Source organism: Myxocyprinus asiaticus, chromosome 37 (assembly GCF_019703515.2).
Source record: "Myxocyprinus asiaticus isolate MX2 ecotype Aquarium Trade chromosome 37, UBuf_Myxa_2, whole genome shotgun sequence".
Classification (NCBI taxonomy): Eukaryota; Metazoa; Chordata; class Actinopteri; order Cypriniformes; family Catostomidae; genus Myxocyprinus; species Myxocyprinus asiaticus.
In genome coordinates, this window is record NC_059380.1 from 35,359,632 (window position 1) to 35,385,716 (window position 26,085).

Consider the following 26,085-nt stretch of genomic DNA (forward strand, 5'->3'; position numbering starts at 1 on the left):
CTGTTGTAAGGCAGGTCCTTACCAGACATCACCGGCAACAACGTCGCCTATGGGCACAAACCCACCTTCGCTGGACCAGACAGGACTGGCAAAAAGTGCTCTTCACTGATGAGTCACGGTTTTGTCTCACCAGGGGTGATGGTCGGACTCACGTTTTTCGTCAAAGGAATGAGCAATACACCGAGGCCAGTACTCTTGGGCGGGGTCGATCCAGAGGTGGAGGGTCCGTCATGGTCTGGGGCGGTGTGTTACAGCATCATCGGACTGAGCTTGTTGTCATTGCAGGCAATCTCAACGCTGTGTGTTACAGGGAAGACATCCTCCTCCCTCGTGTGGTACCCTTCCTGCAGGCTCATCCTGACATGACCCTCCAGCATGACAATGCCACCAGCCATACTGCTCATTCTGTGCTTGATTTCCTGCAAGACCTCTCAATCCCATTGAGCACGTCTGGGACCTGTTGGATCGGAGGGTGAGGGCTAAGGCCATTCCCCCCATAAATGTCCTGGAACTTGCAAGTGCCTTGGTGGAAGAGTGGGGTAACATCTCATAGCAAGAACTGGCAAATCTGGTGCAGTCCATGAGGAGGAGATGCACTGCAGTACTTAATGCAGCTGGTGGCCACACCAGATACTGATTGTTACTTTTGATTTTGACCCCCCCCCCCCCCCCCCTTTGTTCAGGGACACATTATTCCATTTCTGTTAGTCGTATGTCTGTGAAACTTGTTAAGTTTATGTCTTAGATGTGCATACAAATATTTACACAAGTTTGCTGAAAATAAAAGCAGTTGAAAGTGTGAGGACATTTCTTTTTTTGCTGAGTTTATGTATGTGTATGTGTATGTGTATGTGTGTGTTTATATATATATATATATATATATATATATATATATATATATATATATACTGGCGACCAAAAGTTTGGAATAATGTACAGATTTTGCTGTTTCGGAAGGAAATTGATACTTTATTTCACCAAAGTGGCATTCAACTGATCACAAAGTATAGTCAGGACATTACTGATGTAACAAACAGCACTATCACTATATGAAAAAAGTCATTTTTGATCAAATCTAGACAGGCCCCATTTCCAGCAGCCATCACTCCAACACTATCTTTGATTTCATACAAAGGTGTACACTACAGTCCTCAAAGACAAAGGACAGCTGGCTCTAACAAGGACAGAAAGGGATGTGGAGTGCCAGATGTACAACTAAACAAGAGGATAAGTACATCAGAGTCTCTAGTTTGAGAAATAGACACCTCACATGTCCTCAACTGACAGCTTCATTGAATTCTACCCGTTCAACATCAGTTTCATGTACAACAGTAAAGAGAAGACTCAGGGGTGCAGGGCTTATGGGAAGAATTGCAAAGAAAAAGTCACTTTTGAAACAGAAAAACAAAAAGAAAAGGTTAGAGTGGGCAAGAAAACAGACATTGGACAAGAGATAATTAGAAAAGAGTGTTATGGATCTTAACCCCATTGAGCTTTTGTGGGATCAGCTACACTGTAAGGTGTGTGAGAAGTGCCCGACTAGACAGCCACATCTATGGCAAGTGCTACAGGATGTGTGGGGTGAAATGTCACCTGAGTATCTGGACAAACTGACAGCTAGAATGCCAAGGATCTGCAAAGCTGTCATTGCTGTACATGGATGATTTTTTGATGAGAATTCTTTGAAGTCGTTTAAGAAGTTCTGAACATTTTTTTTTTTTAAATTATAATAGTAATAGTAAACGTTATTAATGTCCTGACTATACATTGTGATCAGTTGAATGCCACTTTGGTGAATAAAAGTACCAATTTCTTTCCATAAGAGCAAAATCTGTACATTATTCCAAACTTTTGGCTGCCAGTGTATGTGTGTGTGTGTGTGTATATATATATATATATATATATATATGTGTGTGTGTGTCCAGGTATTCCCTACGTTGTGGGGACCAAATGTCCCCACAAGGATAGTAAAACCTGAAATATTTGACGTTGAGGGAAAAAATCAATCAGTCCCCATGAGGAAAACAGCTTATAAATCATACAAAATTATGTTTTTTTTTTTAAGTTTTCTGTGAGGGTTAGGAGATAAAATATGAAGTTTGTCCATTATAAAAACCATTATGTCTATGAAGAGTCCTCAGAAAACATGAAAACCCAACATGTGTGTGTGTGTGTGTGTGTGTGTGTGTGTGTGTGTGTGTATATATATATATATATATATACACACACACACACAGGTGCTGGTCATATAATTAGAATATCATCAAAAAGTTGATTTATTTCACTAATTCCATTCAAAAAGTGAAACTTGTATATTATATTCATTCATTACACACAGACTGATATATTTCAAATGTTTATTTCTTTTCATTTTGATGATTATAACTGACAACTAAGGAAAATCCCAAATTCAGTATCTCAGAAAATTTGAATATTACTTAAGACCAATACAAAGATAGGATTTTTAGAAATCTTGGCCAACTGAAAAGTATGAACATGAAAAGTATGAGCATGTACAGCACTCAATACTTAGTTGGGGCTCCTTTTGCCTGAATTACTGCAGCAATGCTGCGTGGCATGGAGTTGATCAGTCTGTGGCACTGCTCAGGTGTTATGAGAGCCCAGGTTGCTCTGATAGTGGCCTTCAGCTCTTCTGCATTGTTGGGTCTGGCATATCACATCTTCCTCTTCACAGTACCCCATAGATTTTCTATGGGGTTAAGGTCAGGCGAGTTTGCTGGCCAATTAAGAACAGGGATACCATGGTCCTTAAACCAGATACTGGTTGCTTTGGCACTGTGTGCAGGTGCCAAGTCCTGTTGGAAAATGAAATCTGCATCTCCATAAAGTTGGTCAGCAGCAGGAAGCATGAAGTGCTCTAAAACTTCCTGGTATACGGCTGCGTTGACCTTGGACCTCAGAAAACACAGTGGACCAACACCAGCAGATGACATGGCACCCCAAACCATCACTGACTGTGGAAACTTTACACTGGACCTCAAGCAATGTGGATTGTGTGCCTCTCCTCTCTTCCTCCAGACTCTGGGACCCTGATTTCCAAAGGAAATGCAAAATTTACTTTCATCAGAGAACATAACTTTGGACCACTCAGCAGCAGTCCAGTCTTTTTTGTCTTTAGCCCAGGCGAGACGCTTCAGACGCTGTCTGTTGTTCAAGAGTGGCTTGACACAAGGAATGCGACAGCTGAAACCCATGTCTTGCATACGTCTGTGCGTAGTGGTTCTCCCCCACATTTTTGAATGGGTTTTGTTTCACAATCCTCTCCAGGGTGCAGTTATCCCTATTGCTTGTACACTTTTTTCTACCACATCTTTTCCTTCCCTTCGCCTCTCTATTAATGTGCTTGGACACAGAGCTCTGTGAACAGCCATACTCTTTTGCAATGACCTTTTGTGTCTTGCCCTCCTTGTGCAACTTGTCAATGGTCGTCTTTTGGACAACTGTCAAGTCAGCAGTCTTCCCCATGATTGTGTAGCGTACAGAACTAGACTGAGAGACCATTTAAATGCCTTTGCAGGTGTTTTGAGTTAATTAGCTGATTAGAGTGTGGCACCAGGTGTCTTCAATATTGAACCTTTTCACAATATTCAAATTTTCTGAGATACTGAATTTGGGATTTTCCTTAGTTGTCAGTTATAATCATCAAAATGAAAAGAAATAAACATTTGAAATATATCAGTCTGTGTGTAATGAATGAATATAATATACAAGTTTCACTTTTTGAATGGAATTAGTGAAATAAATCAACTTTTTGATGATATTCTAATTATATGACCAGCACCTGTATATATATATATATATATATATATATGTGTGTGTGTGTGTGTGTGTGTGTGTGTGTGTGTGTGTGTGTGTGTGTGTGTGTATGAATGTATACTGTTGTGCGTGAAAATCCCAGGAGATCAGCAGTTACAAAAATACTCAAACCAGCCCGTCTGGCACCAACAATCATCTATGCAATTATCTAATCAGCCAATCATGTGGCAGCAGTGCATAAAATCATGCAGGTATGGGTCAGAAGCTTCAGTTAATGTTGACAACAACCATCAGAATGGGGAAAATGTGATTTCAGTGATTTGGAGCATGGCATGATTGTTGGTACCAGATGGGCTGGTTTGAGTATTTCTGTAACTGCTGATTTCCTGGGATTTTCACACACAACAGTCCCTAGATTATACTCCGAATGGTGCCAAAAACCAAAAAAACATCCAGTGAGCGGCAGTTCTGAAACGCCTTGTTGATGAGAGAGTTCAACAGAGAATGGACAGACTGGTTCGAACCGACAAAAGTCTACGGTAACTCAAATAACTGCTCTGCACAATTGTGGTGAGAATGCTATTCTGAGATGCTGGTTGGCGCTGTTTTGGCGGCACGAGGGGGACCTACACAATATTAGGCAGGTGCTTTTAATGTTGTGGCTGATCGGTGTATATATATATATATATATATATATATATATATATATATATATATATATATATATATATATATATATATATATAAAATCAAAAAATTAAAAGTAATTTAGATAATGGCTTTACATTGGATGTAATAGTACTATGAGTAAATTAGAGTAAAATGAGAAAAACTACGAATTTTTGATTGCGTAGAGCTCGATAACAATTTACAACAATTAAATATCATACTTTAAAGGAAGGAATCCAAATAAAATGTTCCTTCTAATAAAGTGCTAATTTGTAGTTAGTGCACAGTGCGCAGGTCACTGGGGCCAGTTTGTGCTGATGTAGCCGGCGCGTTTGAAGTTTGGGGTTGCCGGGTAACGTAGAAAGCAACAGCAAGATAAACACGCTGCTTTATTTAATGTTGCGTTTGACGAGGACCGCAGCCTGACCCTGGGCGACCCTTTTACGGAAACAGGACTGGATGACAATATATGTTAGCGTCTTCGTTTTTAATGACAAGAGCTGTTGCCTGGATTATTATCAAACCATTTCATTTCTGTTTAGCGGATAACAAGTGAAACCTGTCAGGCTGGCAGATCCGTTAAGATGGCATCAGAATCCGTGAAGGTGGTCGTCAGATGTCGACCGCTGAATGAAAGGGAGAAAGTGTTGAACTGTAAGACGGTCATTTCGATTGACAGTAGCCGCTGTCAGTGTTTCATTGAGAAACCCGGAGCCACCGAAGAGCCGCCGAAACAATTCACATTTGATGGGACTTATTATATCAACCATTACACTGAGCAGATGTACAACGAGATCGCATATCCTCTGGTGGAGGTACATTGTTTTTCGTGTGGTTGGTCAGCGTGCATACCCATAGATGCGGGTTATCTGATACATGCTCAGTCGCTTATCTGAAACAAAATCCCATCGCAGTTTAAATCTGTCACGGAATCTGCAGCCCATCCTATAATTGATTATTTACAAGATGTGTTTGTAAGTTGGGTGCTTCTTTAGACTATACAGGTGCATCTCAATAAATTAGAATGTCGTGGAAAAGTTCATTTATTTCAGTAATTCAACTCAAATTGTGAAACTCGTGTATTAAATAAATTCAATGCACACAGACTGAAGTAGTTTAAGTCTTTGGTTCTTTTAATTGTGATGATTTTGGCTCACATTTAACAAAAACCCACCAATTCACTATCTCAAAAAATTAGAATATGGTGACATGCCAATCAGCTAATCAACTCAAAACACCTGCAAAGATTTCCTGAGCCTTCAAAATGGTCTCTCAGTTTGGTTCACTAGGCTACACAATCATGGGGAAGACTGCTGATCTGACAGTTGTCCAGAAGACAATCATTGACACCCTTCACAAGGAGGGTAAGCCACAAACATTCATTGCCAAAGAAGCTGGCTGTTCACAGAGTGCTGTATCCAAGCATGTTAACAGAAAGTTGAGTGGAAGGAAAAAGTGTGGAAGAAAAAGATGCACAACCAACCAAGAGAACCGCAGCCTTATGATTGTCAAGCAAAATCGATTCAAGAATTTGGGTGAACTTCACAAGGAATGGACTGAGGCTGGGGTCAAGGCATCAAGAGCCAGCACACACAGACGTGTCAAGGAATTTGGCTACAGTTGTCGTATTCCTCTTGTTAAGCCACTCCTGAACCACAGACAACGTCAGAGGTGTCTTACCTGGGCTAAGGAGAAGAAGAACTGGACTGTTGCCCAGTGGTCCAAAGTCCTCTTTTCAGATGAGAGCAAGTTTTGTATTTCATTTGGAAACCAAGGTCCTAGAGTCTGGAGGAAGGGTGGAGAAGCTCATAGCCCAAGTTGCTTGAAGTCCAGTGTTAAGTTTCCACAGTCTGTGATGATTTGGGGTGCAATGTCATCTGCTGGTGTTGGTCCATTGTGTTTTTTGAAAACCAAAGTCACTGCATCCGTTTACCAAGAAATTTTGGAGCACTTCAGGCTTCCTTCTGCTGACCAGCTTTTTAAAGATGCTGATTTCATTTTCCAGCAGGATTTGGCACCTGCCCACACTGCCAAAAGCACCAAAAGTTGGTTAAATGACCATGGTGTTGGTGTGCTTGACTGGCCAGCAAACTCACCAGACCTGAACCCCATAGAGAATCTATGGGGCATTGTCAAGAGGAAAATGAGAAACAAGAGACCAAAAAATGCAGATGAGCTGAAGGCCACTGTCAAAGAAACCTGGGCTTCCATACCACTTCAGCAGTGCCACAAACTGATCACCTCCATGCCACGCCGAATTGAGGCAGTAATTAAAGCAAAAGGAGCCCCTACCAAGTATTGAGTACATATACAGTAAATGAACATACTTTCCAGAAGGCCAACAATTCACTAAAAATGTTTTTTTTATTGGTCTTATGATGTATTCTAATTTTTTGAGATAGTGAATTGGTGGGTTTTTGTTAAATGTGAGCCAAAATCATCACAATTAAAAGAACCAAAGACTTAAACTACTTCAGTCTGTGTGCATTGAATTTATTTAATACACGAGTTTCACAATTTGAGTTGAATTACTGAAATAAATGAACTTTTGCATGACATTCTAATTTATTGAGATGCACCTGTATATATTCAGCACTGGAGGTTATGACTGCTATAAGGAAATGTGTTATATATTTAAATTAAGTATTCATACGTTATGTTATTACACCTATTTGTTGTACTGAATTTAATTTGTAGATTTTTTTTTTTATGAGAAAAATCATCACGTTCGGACGGAATTTTCATTATGAATAATGAATTACATTTTTTCACACTGCCTTAAAGGGACAATTCAACCAAAAATGAAAATTCTCTCATTTACTCACCCTTGTGCCATCCCAGAAGAACACGACTTTCTTTCTTCTGCTGAACTCAAACGAAAATTTTTAGAAGAATATCTCAGCTCTATTAGTCCGTTTAACAGAAGTGAATGGTGGCCAGAACTTTGAAACTGAAAAAAAAAAAAAAAACATAAAGGCATAAAAGTAATCCATATGACTCCAGTGGTTTAATCCATGTCTTCAGAAGCAATATGATAGGTGTGGGTGAGAAACAGAGAAATATTTAAGTAGTTTAAATATTTTAGTTTTTACTATAAATGTCCGCTTTTACTTTCACTACTTTTGTTTTTGGCGATTTGCATTCTTCATGCATATCGCCACCTACTGGGCAGGGAGGAGAATTTATAGTAAAAAATATTGATCTGTTTCTTACCCACACCTATCATATTGCTTCTGAAGTCATGGATTAATTAAATTGATTTATTATTAAATATATTTATTACATTTTTATTTAAATCAATAAATCAGTCAATTATTAAATGCATAATAATATACTTTAAAACTATAAAATCATTAAATTAATAATTAAATCACTAAATATATCCATACAGTTTGCGTCCATTTTCATTTTAGCATTATCTTGGGTTGATTTTTCATTTACGCACAAGCTTCGTGGCTTCATTAATACGTGTCTTATTATTTTCAGTGTTATGGCTATCAGCACGTCACTCAACAGCAATTTAATAGTTTTTAATAATTTCATTTGTGATTTAATTTTCATGTGTATTTAATTATTTATTTAAATATGTAAATAATTATTTTATTGTTTTATTTTGAGTAATTTGGCCCTCCATATTTTATTTATTGTATTATTATTATTATTATTATTATTATTAATCATTTATCATATTATATTATAATTGATTGTAGAGCCGAGGAGGGCGGGCCCGGGCTGGAATGAGACACACCCGGTCCCCAATCAGCCTGATGGGGCGCGCGAGGGATAAAGGCGGCCGGGGACGACAGTTCGAGAGAGAGAGAATTACAGGCAGCTGTACTGTGTGTTTTTGGTTGTGTGTTGTTTAAATTGTTTATTAAATTATTATTTAAGTTGTCAAGCCGGTTCTCGCCTCCTCCTTTCCACTGAACCCCCTAAGGGGTTTAGTGGAAAGGAGGAGGCGAGAACCGGCTTGACAACTTAAATAATTTATTAACCAAAAAAACACAACCAAAACACACAACTGAAAACACACAGTACAGCTGCCTGCAATTCTCTCTCTCTCTCTCTCGAACTGTCGTCCCCGGCCGCCTTTATCCCTCGCGCGCCCCATCAGGCTGATTGTGGACCGGGTGTGTCTCATTCCAGCCCGGCCCCGCCCTCCTCGGCTCTACACTGATATAATATACTGTATACTATGTATACAATTATATAGTATTTTATCATATTTATTTGTTTGTTTGAAAATGTTACTACTTAACTTTAAAAGTATTTTCCCACCTCAGGCCCAAAGTAGTAGGGCCGTAGCCAAAGACATTATTATATTGTATTATATATTATATAGGTTTTAAAGAAAAAATAGCCCTATTACCCCAATTAAATATGTGGTTACAACCTTGCAAATTACCAATAGTTATTTCAGTTAATTTCGTTGTTAATCAGTATTTGTATTATTATTATTTTGTAAATTTGTAAAACAATTCATTTGAAAATGTTACTGCTGTACTTTAAAAGAACCATATTTTCCCACCTTAGGCCCGAAGTACCAGGGCAATAGCCACCAAAGACAATATTATATATTTTAAAGTGTTTTTTTTGTTTTTTTTTAAATAGCCCAATCTATTGCCCTAATTAAATATGTGGTTACAGCCTTGGAAAGTACCAATTGTTTATTATTATTCCATAGAACCCATTAAATGTAATGAATGGGGGCAATTGGCTGATATTCTGATGAAAAAGCAAACATTTACAAATTGCATGTATGTCTTATTTTAAAATGTATTTTGCATTACACTCTAAACTGAAAAAGTCAATACTTGATTTTACAAACAGGGTGTAACTGAGGGCTACAATGGGACAATTTTTGCTTATGGACAAACAGGAAGTGGCAAGTCGTTTACCATGCAAGGTGTTCTGGATCCTCCAGCCCAGAGGGGAATCATCCCTCGAGCTTTTGAACACATCTTTGAGACAATCCAGGTAACAAATCAACACATCATTTGATTTTAAATTGATATATTTTTATGGTAAAATCCCATTAAATAGACTAACAGCCTGTCTACTCAGGAACTCCAATCATATTAGTGCAATGCACACACACACACACACACACACACACGCTTTAATTTTTAGTAATTTAGTAATTTTATAACTTATCTTTGATCTCAACTTTTCTATATAGTGTGCAGAGAACACAAAATTTCTTGTGCGAGCCTCTTACCTGGAAATTTACAAGGAGGAAATAAGGGACCTTTTGGGAAATGACAGCAAACTGAAGATGGAGGTGCATCCCCTTTGGAAGTACATAGTCATACGTAGCTCATTAAATGGTACATGGACTAAATGTCTCAATGCTTTGTGTGTATATTTGTAATCAAGTTGAAGGAGCATCCTGAACGTGGAGTGTATGTACGAGATCTCTCCATGCATATGGTGCACAGCGTTGGGGAATGTGAGCAGATAATGGATCAGGGTTGGAAGAATCGCTCCGTGGGCTACACGCTCATGAACAAAGATTCCTCTCGCTCACACTCCATATTCACCATTCACCTGGAAATCTGTAACACAGGTTTGTTCCAAAACACACTCACAGGAATCAATATTCTTTTAGTGATCCCTATAGATATCTCTTTAATCTTTATATGAGTTTAGATGCTGCTGGTGAAGAACATCTGCGAGCTGGCAAGCTCAATCTCGTTGACCTCGCAGGAAGTGAGCGCCAGTCAAAAACCGGAGCGACTGGAGACCGCCTACAGGAAGCTACCAAGATCAACTTGTCCCTTTCAGCCCTTGGCAATGTCATATCAGCTCTGGTGGACGGTCGCTCCAAACACATCCCGTACCGGGACTCCAAGCTCACGCGTCTGCTTCAGGACTCGCTGGGCGGTAACACACGTACACTCATGGTGGCCTGCCTCTCACCTGCCGACAACAATTACGAAGAGAGCCTCAGCACTCTACGCTACGCCAACCGCGCCAAAAGCATCCAGAACCGCCCCCGCATCAACGAGGACCCTAAAGATGCCCTCCTGCGCGAGTATCAGGAGGAAATCAAGAAGTTACGGGCGTTAATCTCTGGGCAGCTGGGCTCTGACAACCTTGCCTGTAAGATAAAGCACTTAGCCATATTCTTCATTCATAACCATAGAACATACCCAAAGATATGCCAGAATTAGCCTGATTCCATGAAAATTGCAAAGATTGTGGCAGCATTTTTACAAAAAGAAATTACATGGCTCCTTACACATATTGCAGCAGTTCCAATGTGAAATGTTCACTGAGTGGCGCTAAAAGCCAGTAAAAAAAAATGTCCCAAACAGAAAACTTTGGAAGGTTAATATTCTATAGAGTTTTAAATTAACAAAACCTACCTCCCTACCCAAACCTTAAACCTAAACCTAACCGATAGTGTCATAAAAGCTAGTGTAAGAGGAAAAATGCAATTACTGAAGCAACCACACATCATTTTGGGGTGCTCCAATGACGCTTTTGGCTCACGTGTCAACTTACATGCTCTTAAGGATTCGTACCCTGATCCTTTGCATCACAAGTGCAATAGTTAAAGTGTTTAGTGTCATTAGATAGCATTGTGTGAGGAACAGGGTGAAAAATACGTGTTTATGGCCTGATAATCTGCGGTTTTACTGGTGATTTGTGTGAAAGTGAATAAAAGTCATTGATGTTGTAGCGACTCTAGTAATTATTTGCAGCGATATGTACAACAAACCACATAAAAATCAGTTTGCAAAAATGTAGGTTTAGTAGGGTGATTCTATGAGACCAGGTTGGTTAGAACCTAAGTGATGTATTGTTTATTTTGCATTACAACAATAAAAAAAGTTTTGCAGTTGTGAATATACAGTACTCTGCAAACTGAACTTTTGGTTGGATTTTAGGAGTGAATGCACTTAGCTGCATAGAAATCTATAGGACATCCCTTGCTCCTTATTTAGTGAATGACTTAACCTCCAGTGTGCTGTCTGTCTGCACTGGTCTCAGTATAAAGCCTCTGAAAGCAAATATTTTCAGCTATTGGATGAACCCAATGATTCTCAATGTGAAAATGCACTGTAAATATAGAAATGCATTTTCTTATGTTAATGAATAGAATCATCATCATAATCTGTGCATTGACGCGTGAAAAATTCATGAATGTTTTAAAGCGGCGTATAAAAGGAATGTTTGGAAATCTAAAATTGATATTTCCTATTGACACACTGAAGCAGAAGATATAAAATAACCATCTTAAGACAAATGTTTTTGTGAAACATCTAATGTGCCTAAGACTTTTGCACAGTTTTGTATTTGAAAAGTGAAAGAGCTCATGATTAACTCTGGTTTGTCAACAGCACTCTTGCAAGGTCAAAGGTCAGCAGATTTTGCAGTGGTTCCCTCTCGACCCCAGAGCAATACGTCAGAGAGCAAGGCAGAGAAAGACAAGATAAAAGAGGTGAGTGCAGTGATAATGTCAAATGAAGAGTTTTTAAAGGAAAAGTGTCAACCAAATGTGAAAATTCTTGCTTAACGAATTTTGAACATTTCATCGTGACCACTGCTGTCAAGCTCTAAAAAGGACCAAGAACTAGGAGGAATTCACTAAGAATGAATTGTGAGAAGAGCACTGTTTAACTGTGCTGGATTAGTGCCCAGTTCACTAAAGAAGTGATGCAGATCAGGCAATAACGCAAACACAGCCACAAAATCGCTGCTGAACTAAATTTACACTGCTCAATTCCGATCTTGTGGGTTGGCTCTGAGCACTACTGTACATAACAGAGGACACGCAAACCTCCGCAATCTGACACACTGTTCCGGACCTGAACAGCACCACTCCACTACTGTGATCCAGACACCTGAATCATCTCTTTAAAGGGATAGTTCACCCAAAAATGAAAATTCTCTTATTTACTCACTCTCATGCCATCCCAGATGTGAATTACTTTCTCTCTTCTGCAGAACAAAAATGAAGATTTTTAGAAAAATATCTCAGCTCTGTAGGGCCATACAATGCAAGTGAATGGTGATCAGAACTTTGTAGCTCCAAAAATTACATAAAGTAAACATAAAAGTAATCCATATGACTTTAGTGTTTAAATCCATATCTTAAGAAGCAATATAAGTGTGGGTGAGAAACAGAACAATATTCAAGTCCTTTTTACTCTAAATCTCCACTTTAACTTTCACTCTCACCCACACCTATTATATCGCTTCTGAAGATATGAATTTGACCACTGGAGTCTTCTGGATTACTTCTTTGTTTCCTTTATGCAACTTTTGGAGCTTCAAAAGTCTGATCACCATTCACTTGCATTGTATGGCACCTACAGAGCTGAGTTATTCTTCTAAAAATATTTGTGTTCTGCTGAAGAAAGTATGTCATACACTGCAAAAAATGATTTTCAAGACAAGTATTGTTGTCTTGTTTTCCTGTAAACTTACCTAAAATTATTTAAAACATGATTTATTTACTTGTCAAGCAAAATGGTATAAGATATTATGTCTTGTTTTAAGAGAAATCTGACAAAATTGTTTAGACTTAAATGAAAAATCTGCCAATGTAGTAACTAGACTGCGGATGGATGAATAATGCACTGAAAGATTTGTGATGAAATACCATGTGAAAAAATGGCACAACTGTTTACTGAATTTGCCCCGCAGTAAAAGCACCACATAAGTAGTCCATATGACTGGGTACTATATTCCAAGATTTCTCAAGCCACATGATATTCACTAATAATCTTCACCTTTGCCTTAGCTCTTAAATCTCATTAGCGATCGTATGCAGCTACAAAAATGGCGTGTAGACGCATCGAACCAGGTTTTACATCATTCTCACATGTGTTATAACACTATGTGCTAGTTTGAATATGTGGAATGGAAAATGTGATTTGAGAGCTGCCATACAGGGGAAGATTTTCCTTTTTCAGATGGAACTGCTCCTCTTCACTGCTATTGCCACACTTTAAGTCTACACCTTGAAGGATGAAGGAACAATGAGCTCGTTTACATCCAAAATCTTACGCCAATTATTCTTAATAAGCCTTAAACGGCTATCCTTTTTTTGGGTAAGGTCTTAAACGGTTTAAGCATAAAACGATCGACACAAGTATATTTTCGCCCATTACCACGATTTTGCGTTGCATGTAAACACCTTTATCGGTGTTCCTACTGGCTAATCCAGTGTGCTGAAGTGTTGTGCGCATGCCTGTTTTCTTTTTGATGTCAAAATCCGAGAATAATTTTCAGTTTTCTTGAATGCTGATTTTTGATCGTTATCAGTGGTTTGATGTGCATGTAAATGCACTTAGTAATGGATTTTTTTAGGAAACTTCCTGCTTGCATGCGTATTAATATCTAATTTATTTGTACTAGTTCGCTGGATCAAATTCAAGATATTTAAAAAATCCTTTCCCAAATCATCCAAAAAGCCCTGGTCTGTTTTATTTCCGCATTTAGGAATATGAGAAAAAATTGGCCAGGCTGCAGGCCGAGTACGATGCAGAGCAGGAGTCCAAAGCCAAACTCCAAGCAGACATCACTGCCTTGAGGACATCATACGAGACCAGACTCTCTTCTCTGGAAAAGTCCAAAGCCAGCCAAACCCGTAACACTGGTAATGTTCTATGGTTCTAACTTATCGTCTATTTTTCAGTGGGGTGATTCTCACGAAAATGTCCTGGACTTATTTTTCTCCAATATTAAAATAACGAATAAGAAATTATATTTTCCATATTGAAAAAGAAGACTATTTTAAGATTAAAAATTACAATTTTTTACATTGTTGTGACAGTTACTGTATTTTCATGACAGGCATTGTGAAAAACAAATATTTTATGTGATAATATACTGTATATACAGTAACTAGAATCATAATTGAATATAAATAACTATATATAACTACATAAAAGTTCATCATTGCAGGGGCATTTTTGCTCTGAGCATCCCTTAATTTCTGGCCCTTGTAAATAAAATTTTGTAATTGAAGACAAAGGGAATAGTTCAAGTAAAAGTCTGAAAGTGTTACGGTGATGAGAATTAGGGGGTAAAATGTGCTTAAAGTAAAAGTTCACCCATAAATTAAAAAACTCTCATCACTTACTCACCCTCAGGCTATTCCAGATGTGTACGACTTTCTTTCTTCTGCAGAACATAAATTAAGATTTGTGGGTGAGAAACAGATCAAAATTTAAATCCTTTTTTTACTATAAACCCCCATTTCACTTTCACTTCAACACTCTTCTTCTTTTGTTTTTTGCCGATTCACATTCTGTGTGCATTTCGCCACCTACTGGTTGAGGCTGGTCAAAGGTGGAGATTTGTAGTAAAAAAAGGACTTAAATATTGATTCTCACCCACACCTATTTTTTAGTTTCTGAAGATATGGATTTAACCACTTGAGTCATATGGGTTACTTTTATACTGCCTTTATGTGCTTTTTGGAGCTTTAAAGTTCTGGCCACCATCCACTTGCATTGTATGGACCTACAGAGCTGAGATATTCATCTAAAAATCTTCACTTGTGTTTTGCTGAAGAAAGAAAGTGATACACATCGGGATGGCTTGAGTTGAGTAAATGATTTAATTTTTGGTGAACAATTCCTTTTTAGTGTCCTGAAATCAAGTCAAGTGAGCTTTATTGTCATTCCGCTATATGTAGAGACATAGAAGGGAACGAAATGTCGTGCCTCACAGGACCATGGTGCTACATATATAAACATATTACACATAGACATATCTAACTTCTAACTGTACATGTACTACACATTTAGTATACATATACTTTACATATACTTTTGGTTTACAGACAGTTAACACATATACAGAAAAACAGTGCAAAAGAAACATTCAGGGCAAACAGTACAAGTGGAAATAGTGCAATTGGACATTAAGGGCATGAGGATGTTAATACTTAATATACACAGGAAATGTATGTAGATGTAAATATATGTGTTTCCCTGGTGTGCCTGGGTAGCAGCAAAGATGTTAAAGTGTCCAGTGTGTATAAACTGAGACGTTACAATGCAAAAAATCTTACCGGTCATAAATGTAGGGTTCATTTTATTTATGCAAATTATAATTTCTTATATACAGTGTATATATACATACACTGCATGCCCAATTATTAGGCAAATTGTATTCCTCAGGATTAATTTTATTGTTGAACAAACACAATGCTCTCAGTCAATCCAAAATGTTATTGAACCTCAAACCTGAATGTTTAACAAAGAAAAAGTGAGTTTTATCTTTCTCAGGGGAATATATAAGTGTGCACAATTATTAGGCAACTATTAGTGTGCACAATTATTAGGCAACTAAATTACAAAGAATTTCTCCCAACTCAATTGTTTATTCTCAATTTTTAAGAGTAAGTGCAACAAATAAGTAACACAAAATGACAATGAAATAACATTTGGCCTTTCAAAAATATTCAGTGACCAATATAGCCACCCTTCTTTTCAATAACTGCCATGAGCCTTCCATCCATGGAGTCTGTCAGTTTCTTGATCTGTTCACGATCAACTTTCGCTGCAGCAGCAACCACAGCCTCCCAAATACTGTTCAAAGAGGTGTATTGTCTTCCCTCACTGTAAATCTCATGTTTGAGAAGGGCCCACAAGTTTTCAGTAGGATGTAAGTCAGATGAGGAAGGGGACCAAGTCATTATTTGGGCATCTTTGAGGCCCTTGCTGGCTAGCCAAGCAGTGGAGTCCTTGGATGCATGTGATGGAGCATTGTCCTGCATAAAGATCATGGCCTTCTTGAATGCTGAGGACTTCTTCCTGTACAACTGCTTGAAGAAAGTACTTTCCAGAAACTGGCAGTAGGTTTGAGGGTTGAGTTTCAGTCCATCTTCAACTCGAAAAGGTCCAACTACCTCATCCTTAATGATAACAGCCAATACCAGTACCCCTCCTCCACCTTGCTGGCACCTGACTCGAAGTGGTGCCCTGTGTCCATTAGTGATCCAGCCACGGGCCCATCCATCTGGTCCATCAAGAGTCACTCTCATTTCATCTGTCCATAAAACCTTTGAAAAATCTGTCTTCATGTATTTCTTTGCCCAATCACGACGCTTCAGCTTGTGAATATATTCAGTGGTGGTCGTGTTTCAGCCTTCTTGACCTTGGCCATGTCTCTGAGCACTTGACACCTTGTACTTCTGGACACTCCAGGTAGGTTGCAGTTCTGGAATATGGTAGCATTGGAGGATAATGGGTTCCTGGTAGCTTCACGTTTAATTCTTCTCAAGTCTTTTGCAGTTAATTTGCACCTTTTCTTCTCCATGCGTTTATTGCACCCCAGTTGACTATTTGCAACAAAATGTTTGATTGTCCGGTGGTCACGCATCAATAGTTTAGCTATTTCAAGAGTGTTGCATCTGTCTGAAAGGCATTTTACAACATTTGACTTATCAGTGTCAGTTAAATCTCTTTTTTGGCCCATTTTACCTGAGGTAATGAAGCTGCCTAATAATTATGCACACCTTGATATAAGGTGTTAGTAACTTTCGCGACACCCTCCCTCATTTCACAAATATATACCACCTGAAAATGATTGAATCCAATAAGCATTCAAGTTTATATGGTTTGGAGTTGGAAAATGTGCATGGAAATAATGATAAGATCAGAATACTCACTTGCCTAATAATTGGGCACGCATTGTATATGACCAGGACATTTGTTTGACAGGTTTTGCGAGAATCAACCAGCGCTCTGTAACAAAAGGTCCTTTATGTAACGTTTTCTTAATCTGATCAAATCTTGTTGTGCTTCCCCCTTAATCAGGTGGATCTTGTGTGGAACAACACAAAGAAAATGTTACAGCTACACCAGACCAACAGGCCAATGTTGAACTTGTTGTATTCATGGTAAAAGGATTTTTCTTCAAACTAGACTTAGTTAGGTGAAGCAGACAGTCTATATCTTATACTTGCAAAGATATTTGCTAATGTATGTTTATCTGTATATCTATGTTTAGCTGCTAAGATTTGACCCTTGTTTGTGTAGGACAGTCAGTCTTCTGCCATTGTCAAAGAAAGTCCTAGTGGAGAGAATTCTGCTTTAGATACAGTTGTGGTTTCCACACCGGGTCAACTGGACCAGAGGCATGTTTTAGAGAGGTGAGACTCAAATAGAGCGCAACAGTCTGGTTCTGGATGTAAAAATCCAATTCATTTTCTCCATAGGAGAATTGATTTTTAACTGTAACTTATAAACATTTAAAGACAGGGGGCCTGGGTAGCTCAGCAAGTATTGACGCTGACTACGACCCCTGGAGTCGCGAGTTCAAATCCAGGGTGTGCTGAGTGACTCCAGGCAGGTCTCCTAAGCAACCAAATTGGCCCGGTTGCTAGGGAGGGTAGAGTCACATGGGGTAACCTCATTGTGGTCACGATTAGTGGTTCTCGCTCTCAATGGGGCGTGTGGTAAGTTGTGCGTGGATCGCGGAGAGTAGCATGAGCCGCCACATGCAGTGAGTTTCCATGGTTTCATGCACAGCAAGCCACATGCTAAGATTGACTGTCTCAGAAGTGGAGGCGACCGAGACTTGTCCTCCGCCACCCGGATTGAGGTGAGTAACCGCGCTACCACAAGGACCTACTAAGTAGTGGGAATTGGGCATTCCAACTTGGGAGAAAAAGGGGATAAATTATTATTTTTTTTAAATTAAAGACAGACCTACTGTAAGCTCTGAGGAGGTAGTTCGATTGTATATTTTTCTGTTGAAGCCATCAGTCTGTGTTAATTCAACCTGATTTTTTAAAATCACTTTAAATAGCGGAATTCCAGTTTTAAGTCATTTTTATTGGAAATTCTGTTTGGAACAACACCACAGCATATGCTGCTATGATCATTATTTATGCCGTTTGGAACATGGTAATAGTTTGAATGGTACTGGTGGTTTGAAAGGAACTCAGGATTATGATGGTACTGGTAATGAAAAATTATGAGCATTCTGTCTCTGATATATGTTATTGGTTGATAGGCTAAAGCAGTTGGAGCAGGAGTTTGTGGGAGGAGAACAGGTGAGGAACGAAGAACTGAAGCAGAGACACAGACAGAGGAAGACTCTAGCTGACCAGCGGAAGAAGCAGCTGATTGAAGCTCTGAGTCAGAACAGCGAGGAGGGGGACAGCGTGCTGCTCAACGTGTACAATTCCATTCAGGAGGAAGTTCACGTCAAGAGCAGACACCTGGAGAACACACAGAAGAAGGTGTGAGCTTTCAGTACTCAGATTGTACATAATTTTTACTCAACATACAGTATACAGTATACTGCATTATTCAACAGTTTTGGTTCTCGAATCTGATTAGACAAGCGGTGTTCCACTGGGACACTTAACTGTTTGATCACTCCGCTACTCTATGTTCGTGGCTTTCCAGATAGTGGTGGTGGGGATTTTGATTCATTGTTCACTTTGGTTTCATTCACTGATTTTTTTTCAGTGACCCATTTTGCAATTACATCTTTAGGCCAGCATGTGGTGACAAATTTTTTTTTTTTTTTGTCACAAATGAGTCATTCAATCATTTGCTGCATCTGAAAACATAGGCAGCTGCCTTCTGCCTTAGCAGTTGATGGCTTAACTGAGTTTTTGAATGAATTGAACTCTTAAAGGGATAGTTTACACAAAAATGAAAATTCTCATGTTTTACTCAACCTCAGACCATCCAAGATGTGTATGACTTTCTTCCTTCTGCAGAAAACAAATTAAGATTTTTAGAAGAATATCTCAGCTCTGTAGGTCCATACAATGCAATTAAATGGTGGCCAGAACTTTGAAGCTCCAAAAAGCACATAAAAGCAGCATAAAAGTAATCTATAAAATCCAGTGGTTAAAACTATGTCTCCAGAAGCTAAATAAAAGGTGTGGGTGAGAAACAGAATAATATTTAAGTCCTTTTTTACTATAAATGTTCACTTTTACTTTCACTTCCACATTCTTCTTCTTTTTTTTTTTGCAATTTGCATTCTTCGTGCATATTGCCACATATTGGTTGGGGCTGGTATAAGGTGGAGGTTTATTGTAAAAAAAAGGACTGAAGTATTGATCTGTTTCTCATCCACACCTATCATATCACCTCTGAACACATGGATTTAACCACTGGAGTCGTATGGATTGCTTTTATGCTGCCTGTATGTGCTATTTGGAGCTTTAAAGTTCTGGCCACCATTCACTTGCATTGTATTGCATCTGGGTTTGTGCTCCAAAAGAGAAAAATTATTTGACAATGGAGTAAAAAAATGAAACATAATTTAAAGGGACAGCTAGTTTACTTTCTAACCTTATTGCAAAAAGGTGTTTTTGTTTTAAGCATTAACTTTTGTTTTTCTTTATGCACAAGACTTAAAATCTTATGTAATTTTGCTTCACAAGTAAACTTATTTTATATAAGGATGTTTAGATATTTTAACTAGACAACAAGACAAAAAGTACTGATTAAGAAAAAGATTTTTTGCAAGATCTATGATCTACATTTAGAAACAAACATATTTACCTAGTCTTTTCTTTTCTAGAACTAGAATTCTAGACTTGCTCTATCTTGCTATTGAGCTGAACATGTAGAACCAATCCATCTTTTTATTTAATGGACAGCTAAAAGCTGCAAAGTTGGAGATCAGGGATCTTCAGGCAGAGTTTGCAATGGAGAGAGACGACTATCTGGCCACCATCCGGCGTCTGGAGCGGGAAGGCCAGCTCCTCCAAGGGATTCTGGAGCGCATGGCACCCCTGGTGCGCAGGGACTGTAACTATAGCAACCTGGACCGGCTGCGGAAGGAGGCAGTTTGGGATGAGGAGGGAGGAACCTGGAGACTACCAGAGGTCATAGTGCAGAAAACTACCTTACCTGCAGGTGAAGTCTTTATCTTTTTTCACTCCGTTTGAACAATGTAAGTTCATTTGTATACTCTAGTCTATACAGTACATACCAATTTCATACCGATCATACCAATCCTCTATGATCACGCTAGAAATAACCTGTTTAGTATTTTTGTCTGGTTTTCATGTAAATTACTGAAACATAAAGACACATCACACTACACCGCACTCCACTGATTTCCATTCATAAGCATCAGAATGAAGTAGATCATAAACACAAGCTCATGCAAAGACATTTCGCATTCCGCTGCGCACAAAAGTTCAAGTTTGGCGAATTCTAAGCTTTGTCTTTTTTTTAAGGAGGTTTAAATATTTTTTGTGTAAAATAAGGCAAAATTACTGATTGGAAAAAAGATTTTTTGAGGTACATAAGGATACCAACTCCATTTAACTTATATTAAGGTAAATACTTCATCGTACTGCTCTATCACTTCTCAAGATTCATTTATTGCTCATGTTAATCAGTCTCTTTCTTGTTCTACAGTGCCTTCTACAGTTGCAAGTGCACCTGGTGGACTTTCAGCTCACAGGAATTCTGCTTCAGATCTGGGCGACCCATTTGTGGTATTCAAACAGTGAATAAACAGTCGACTTGGGCTCGACACTCATAGTTCTGCACACTTTTTAAACAGAATGAAGTAGTTCCATGTATTCTGGGCACTTATTGGCTGCTTGTCCTTCGTGATCCAGTCCAACTCAATGTTTTTTTCTATATAAAAATTCATGCAATTTCTAGAGTAGATCAGGCATTAGTTGTCACACTTTTGATTCTAGAAATCATTTCACAGAGTAGGTTTATTTAAGTCAATTTTTGTCAGTTTCTGCATAGCCACATACCTTAAAGGAGTAGTTTGCCCAAAAATGAAAAATCTCTCATCATTTACTTACCCTCATGCCATACCAGATGTGTATGACTTCCTTTCTTCTGCAAAAGATTTTTAGAAGAATATTTGAGCTCTGTAGGTCCATACAATGCAAGTGTCCTAAGAACACATTTAAACCTTTCGGTAAAAATATGATGATGGTAAAGATTTACTTTGGAGGGTAGAATTCACAGAAATTATTCTAATTGAAGAGGGTTTTGAAATAGGTGTTTGAAACCAACATACAAATCTTTTGCTAAAGAAAACACATACAGTGTTTACACAATAAGACTTTTGACTCCAAATCTTATTGTTACTGCGATAGAGGCCTTGTGAAAACTTCCCCATGTGACAACTAGCCCCGGCCCTCCCTATTTGTCTACAAACCTAATTTCATGTATTTAAGCATAAGCCTTCAGATCAACAGGTGGAGATGACAAGAAACGTAAATAAATTTTGACTTGTGTAGTTTCACCACTCTTGTGCTATTCTGAGATTTAAATAATTGATGTACTGCATCTAGTATGACTGTTGATATATGCTTAAATTCACTCAGATCTCCACGGTCTGTGAACCCTTATCACGCACTGAGAAACATCCACTGCTGATCTCTCTTAAACAGGAAGAGGGGGAGGATCGCTACAAGGAAATGTTGAATCGGAGTGATAGCAAACATATCGCCACTAACTACTTCAAGCTAAAACGGACAAGTCAGCTGCTGGCTGGTGATTCCATTAAAAACACAAGTAAGAATATTATTCCAGATTTATATTCTTTTGTTTCCCTAGTGTCACATATACAGTTCTTATCATTAAAAACAACCCCTTGCAGAATATGCAAGATCTCCTTTGTTTTTAATTAGAAGGATCATAAAAATTGATTTTGTTTTTTATTTGGTAGTGTCCAGATGTAGCACTACATGTATGTTATTTACATATATTCTACAAGAGAAATTAAGTGAATTTGCCCAAATTGTTCAGTTCAATTGTTTACACACCCTTGATTCTTAAAGGGATAGTTCACCCAAAAATGAAAAATTCTCTCATCATTTACTCACCCTCATGCCATCCCAGATGTGTATGACTTTCTGTCTTCTTCAGAACACAAATTAAGATTTTTTAGAAGAATATCTCATCTCTGTAGGTCCATGCAATGCAAGTGAATGGTGGCCAGAACTTTGAAGCTCCAAAAAGCACATAAAGGCAGCATAAAAGTAATCCAAACAACTCCAGTGGTCAAATCCATGTCCAGAGAAGCGACATGATAGGTGTGGGTGAGAAACCCACCCTTCTTTACCTTTACTACTAAATGTATTTACTATAAATGATCCTCCCTGCCCAGTAGGGGGCGACGTGCACGAAGAATGTGAATCACCAAAAACAAAAGAATAATATGGGAGTGAAAGTGGACATTTATAGTAAAAAAAGACTTAAATATTGACCTGTTTCTTACCCACACCTATTATATTGCTTCTGGAGATATGGATTTAACCACTGGAGTCGTTTAGATTACTTTTATGCTGCCTTTATGTGTTTTTTGGAACTTCAAAGTTCTAGCCACTATTCACTTGCATTGTATGGACTTACAGATCTGAGACATTCTTCGAAACATCTTTATTTGTGTTCTGCAGAAGAAAAAAATTCATACACATCTGGGATGGCATGAGGGTAAGTAAATGACAAGAGAATTTTCATTTTTGGGTGAACTAATCCTTTATTATTGCTACCTCCTCGAGTATCAACTGTATATATTTTTTTTTAATGCTACTAATTCCCATACAGTGAGTCACTCTGGTCCAATCGGTAATGGTCCGGCTCACCAGACCTCCAGTGGATCCAGTTTGTCCCCTTTATCCACGGAATCTCTTATGCCGCGTCCCTTCCGTTTGGAATCCCTTGGAGTACTGCCTGCAAACGGCAAAGTAAAACGAAAGAAGAGCAAGACGCTCATCTCAACTGAGAGCAACTGACTTTGACAAGTCCGACTCTCTTTATACATAAGGAATGAGAGATAGCATTTAAAGACAGCTTTCAATCATAAAAATCTGAATTTATCTTTTAAATTGTAGATGTATAAAGATGGATTTTTATTGTGATGGCGACATTGTTATACAGTGTAATTTTGGTTCTCTCATTATATGGTTCATAAGCACTGTGTTAAACAGTTAACTAATACTACCTAATGTAAAACTAATGCTACCACATGTGCTGCACTGTATTTGATCTTGTATTTTGCACTGAGAAGTTTTATTCTTGCTGATATCTGTATCAAGAAATCAGTATTTTTGTTGCCAAGTTAAAGTGGGTTTTCCATTCCTGTGTTAAAGCAGAAGTGTGTAATTTCTGCGCCAACGAATGGAATTGCAAAAATAAACATTGTTTTCAAACAGCCTTCTGAATACACCCCCCTCTGCTGTTGATCAAACAAAGAGAAAGCCCCGCCCCTAACTCTAACCATTGGTTGAGAGTCAATGTTGTTTTGTTCAAGCTGGACGGGTCGCTTAAAACAAACAGAGGAATGGTATAGTGCCACAGAGACACACTGTTTACAGTTTTCGAGAAAATGTACTCATGAATGGCTTACTTATACAGTAGTATCTTCATGTTATGATGCGATAGGAGAAAATATTTTAACACTGAAAAAGTTACACACTTCAGCTTTAACATATTTCATACTAAAACAGGAAGTTGGGGTAGGAAGGGCTATTGAAGGGTGTCCTTTTGTAAATTGTCAACAGCCTTTAGTATATAACACAGCACAGCAAAACCTTAATTTACTACCAGGGACATAGATTCTGGCAGGGCAGAATCAAATAGGCCTAATCAGTAATCAAAACTAGCAAGTTCAATCCGCCCATCATTTATACCATTATAATCAATGGAAACATATGTAGAATTCATTTTAATTCATTTGGTAGCATTATTGGTATTTCGAAGCACTGTGTTCAGAATTCTTCAGGTTTGGCAAGATCGCTGTGCAACGCGAATCAGCACTGCAAGGATCAGTACGCAACATGCAGTGCTGCATAAACTAGTAGTTGGATGAAAAGGCATTACACCAGATGCATTTGCACTTGATTAATGCTACTGAAGTTTGTTCATGAATTGTTGATGAATTGGAGGCAGGACTATCTGTTTGTTTGATCAACAACAGAAAGGGGGTTTTGTAATTCCATTCGGTGGCACAGTAATTACACACTTCAGCTTTAAATGCACATTCACTGTCTGGCATCAATGAATCATGGCTTTAGCTAGATGTAACATTGATTAAAAACCCATTAATGGGGCCTGGGTAGCTCAGCAAGTAAAGACGCTGACTACCACCCCTGGAGTCGCAAGTTCGAATCCAGGGCGTGCTGAGTGACTCCAGCCAGGTCTCCTAAGCAACCAAATTGGCCCGGTTGCTTGGGAGGGTAGCGTCACATGGGGTAACCTCCTCGTGGTCGCTAGGGTTGCCAACTGTCCCGTATTTCAATGGAAGTGAAGAAGTCCCATACGGGAAGCCTATTGTCCTGTATTTCAGCAGGAAGACGCTTGAGCGGGACCCCGATCAGATGGCAAAATGCCCCATATTGAATCAACAAAATGTTCTCAAGGGGCTCAAGCGTCCTGTATTCACGTGACAAAAAGTTGGCAACCCTAGTGGTCGCTATAATGTGGTTCTCACTCTCAGTGCGGCACGTGGCGAGTTGTGCGTGGATGCCGCGGAGAATAGCGTGAAGCCTCCACACGCGCTATGTCTCTGCGGTAACACGCTCAACAAGCCACGTGATAAGATGCGCGGATTGACGGTCTCAGACACAGAGGCAACTGAGATTCATCCTCTGCCACCTGGATTGAGGCGAGTCACTACGCCACCATGAGGACCTAGAGCGCATTGGGAATTGGACATTCCAAATTGGGGAGGAAAAAAAAAAAAAAACATTAGTGGTCAGCAGACAATCAGTGCAAGTAAAACCACCATTACACTGAGACCAGGTAGAGTACCACTTGATATTTTTTTTTTTTTTTTTTTTTTTACAAGCGGTGAGAGTTAATCAAGTTCAAATGTGTCATTTCTACACCACCAAACGTAATTGCAAAAATAAATATTGTTTTCAAACCAAGGCTGTAGGTTTGTTTTGAAAGTTGGTAGGAACATATTGCAAGAAGGATAAAATGCATATTTGTGGGTATTAAGAAAATGCAAGAAAGTCAGTCTAGTAGTATTGGCAAAATAACACTATTTCCTCATATAACAAGTTCCATTTCCTATTTCTCTGCCCTACCATATTAAATATTAGCCTCTTTTTCCTAAAGAATAAACAGGTTTAGAGCTGACCAATAGGGCAGCACGATATGGAAGAAAAATGCGATATGCGATAAACTTGTTGGACAATGTGACGGCAATATGGAGAGACATGTCATTTTCCTTAAATGCATTTACACTCACAATTAAGATGATCTGAAATTAAATTTTCATTAATAGACCTTTACCTGGCACAGTCTTTCAAATTCAAAGATGTCTTCCTCAAGAGGGTGGTTACCGCCCGTAAAACCAGAATCCTCCATTGGGTTGCACGTAAAACTCAGGATGTTTTTTGACTTAGACAGAAAACGTGTACGTGGAAAGTATGCTTATAAAATCTATTAATTTCAAGAATTAGACCTAAGATACAAAATAAATTTTGCGGTGTAATCTCCAGAAAATGATTTGCAGTAATCACAAATGACTGTGATTGGTGCAACCTGAATAGCGCTGAGAAAAATAACAGATGCCACGTGACAACCCCATTTATGCACTGCTTTAGAAGCGGTTGGACAATAATTTATACATGAATAACGATACTGAGAAACTTTAATAGTCATTAAAATGAAAATAAAACATAGTATAAAGTTAAAGTATTTTCTAAGTGGT

The 26,085-nt window shown here is 38.6% G+C and overlaps 1 protein-coding gene across 1 annotated transcript; it reads left to right on the plus strand.

Moving 5' to 3' along the window:
• Positions 1-5,030: 5,030 nt before the first annotated feature.
• On the plus strand, positions 5,031-23,577 carry kif17 (kinesin family member 17). Its single transcript, XM_051675723.1, has 14 exons — positions 5,031-5,261; positions 9,277-9,423; positions 9,626-9,727; positions 9,823-10,012; positions 10,096-10,548; positions 11,793-11,893; positions 13,900-14,056; positions 17,229-17,299; positions 17,451-17,563; positions 18,430-18,658; positions 20,042-20,300; positions 20,811-20,890; positions 21,812-21,935; positions 22,971-23,577. Exons 1-14 carry the CDS (start codon positions 5,031-5,033, stop codon positions 23,156-23,158), a joined length of 2,445 nt encoding a protein of 814 aa, XP_051531683.1. The 3' UTR covers positions 23,159-23,577.
• Positions 23,578-26,085: the final 2,508 nt, after the last annotated feature.

Bases quoted from the DNA above. Each gene is read 5' to 3' on its own strand.
- kif17 (XM_051675723.1), top strand. From the start codon at position 5,031: ATGGCATCAGAATCCGTGAAGGTGGTCGTCAGATGTCGACCGCTGAAT. The intron at 20,301-20,810 runs GTGAAGTCTTTA...CTTGTTCTACAG, and splicing joins GAAAACTACCTTACCTGCAG to TGCCTTCTACAGTTGCAAGT. The intron at 20,891-21,811 runs GTATTCAAACAG...TCTCTTAAACAG, and splicing joins ATCTGGGCGACCCATTTGTG to GAAGAGGGGGAGGATCGCTA.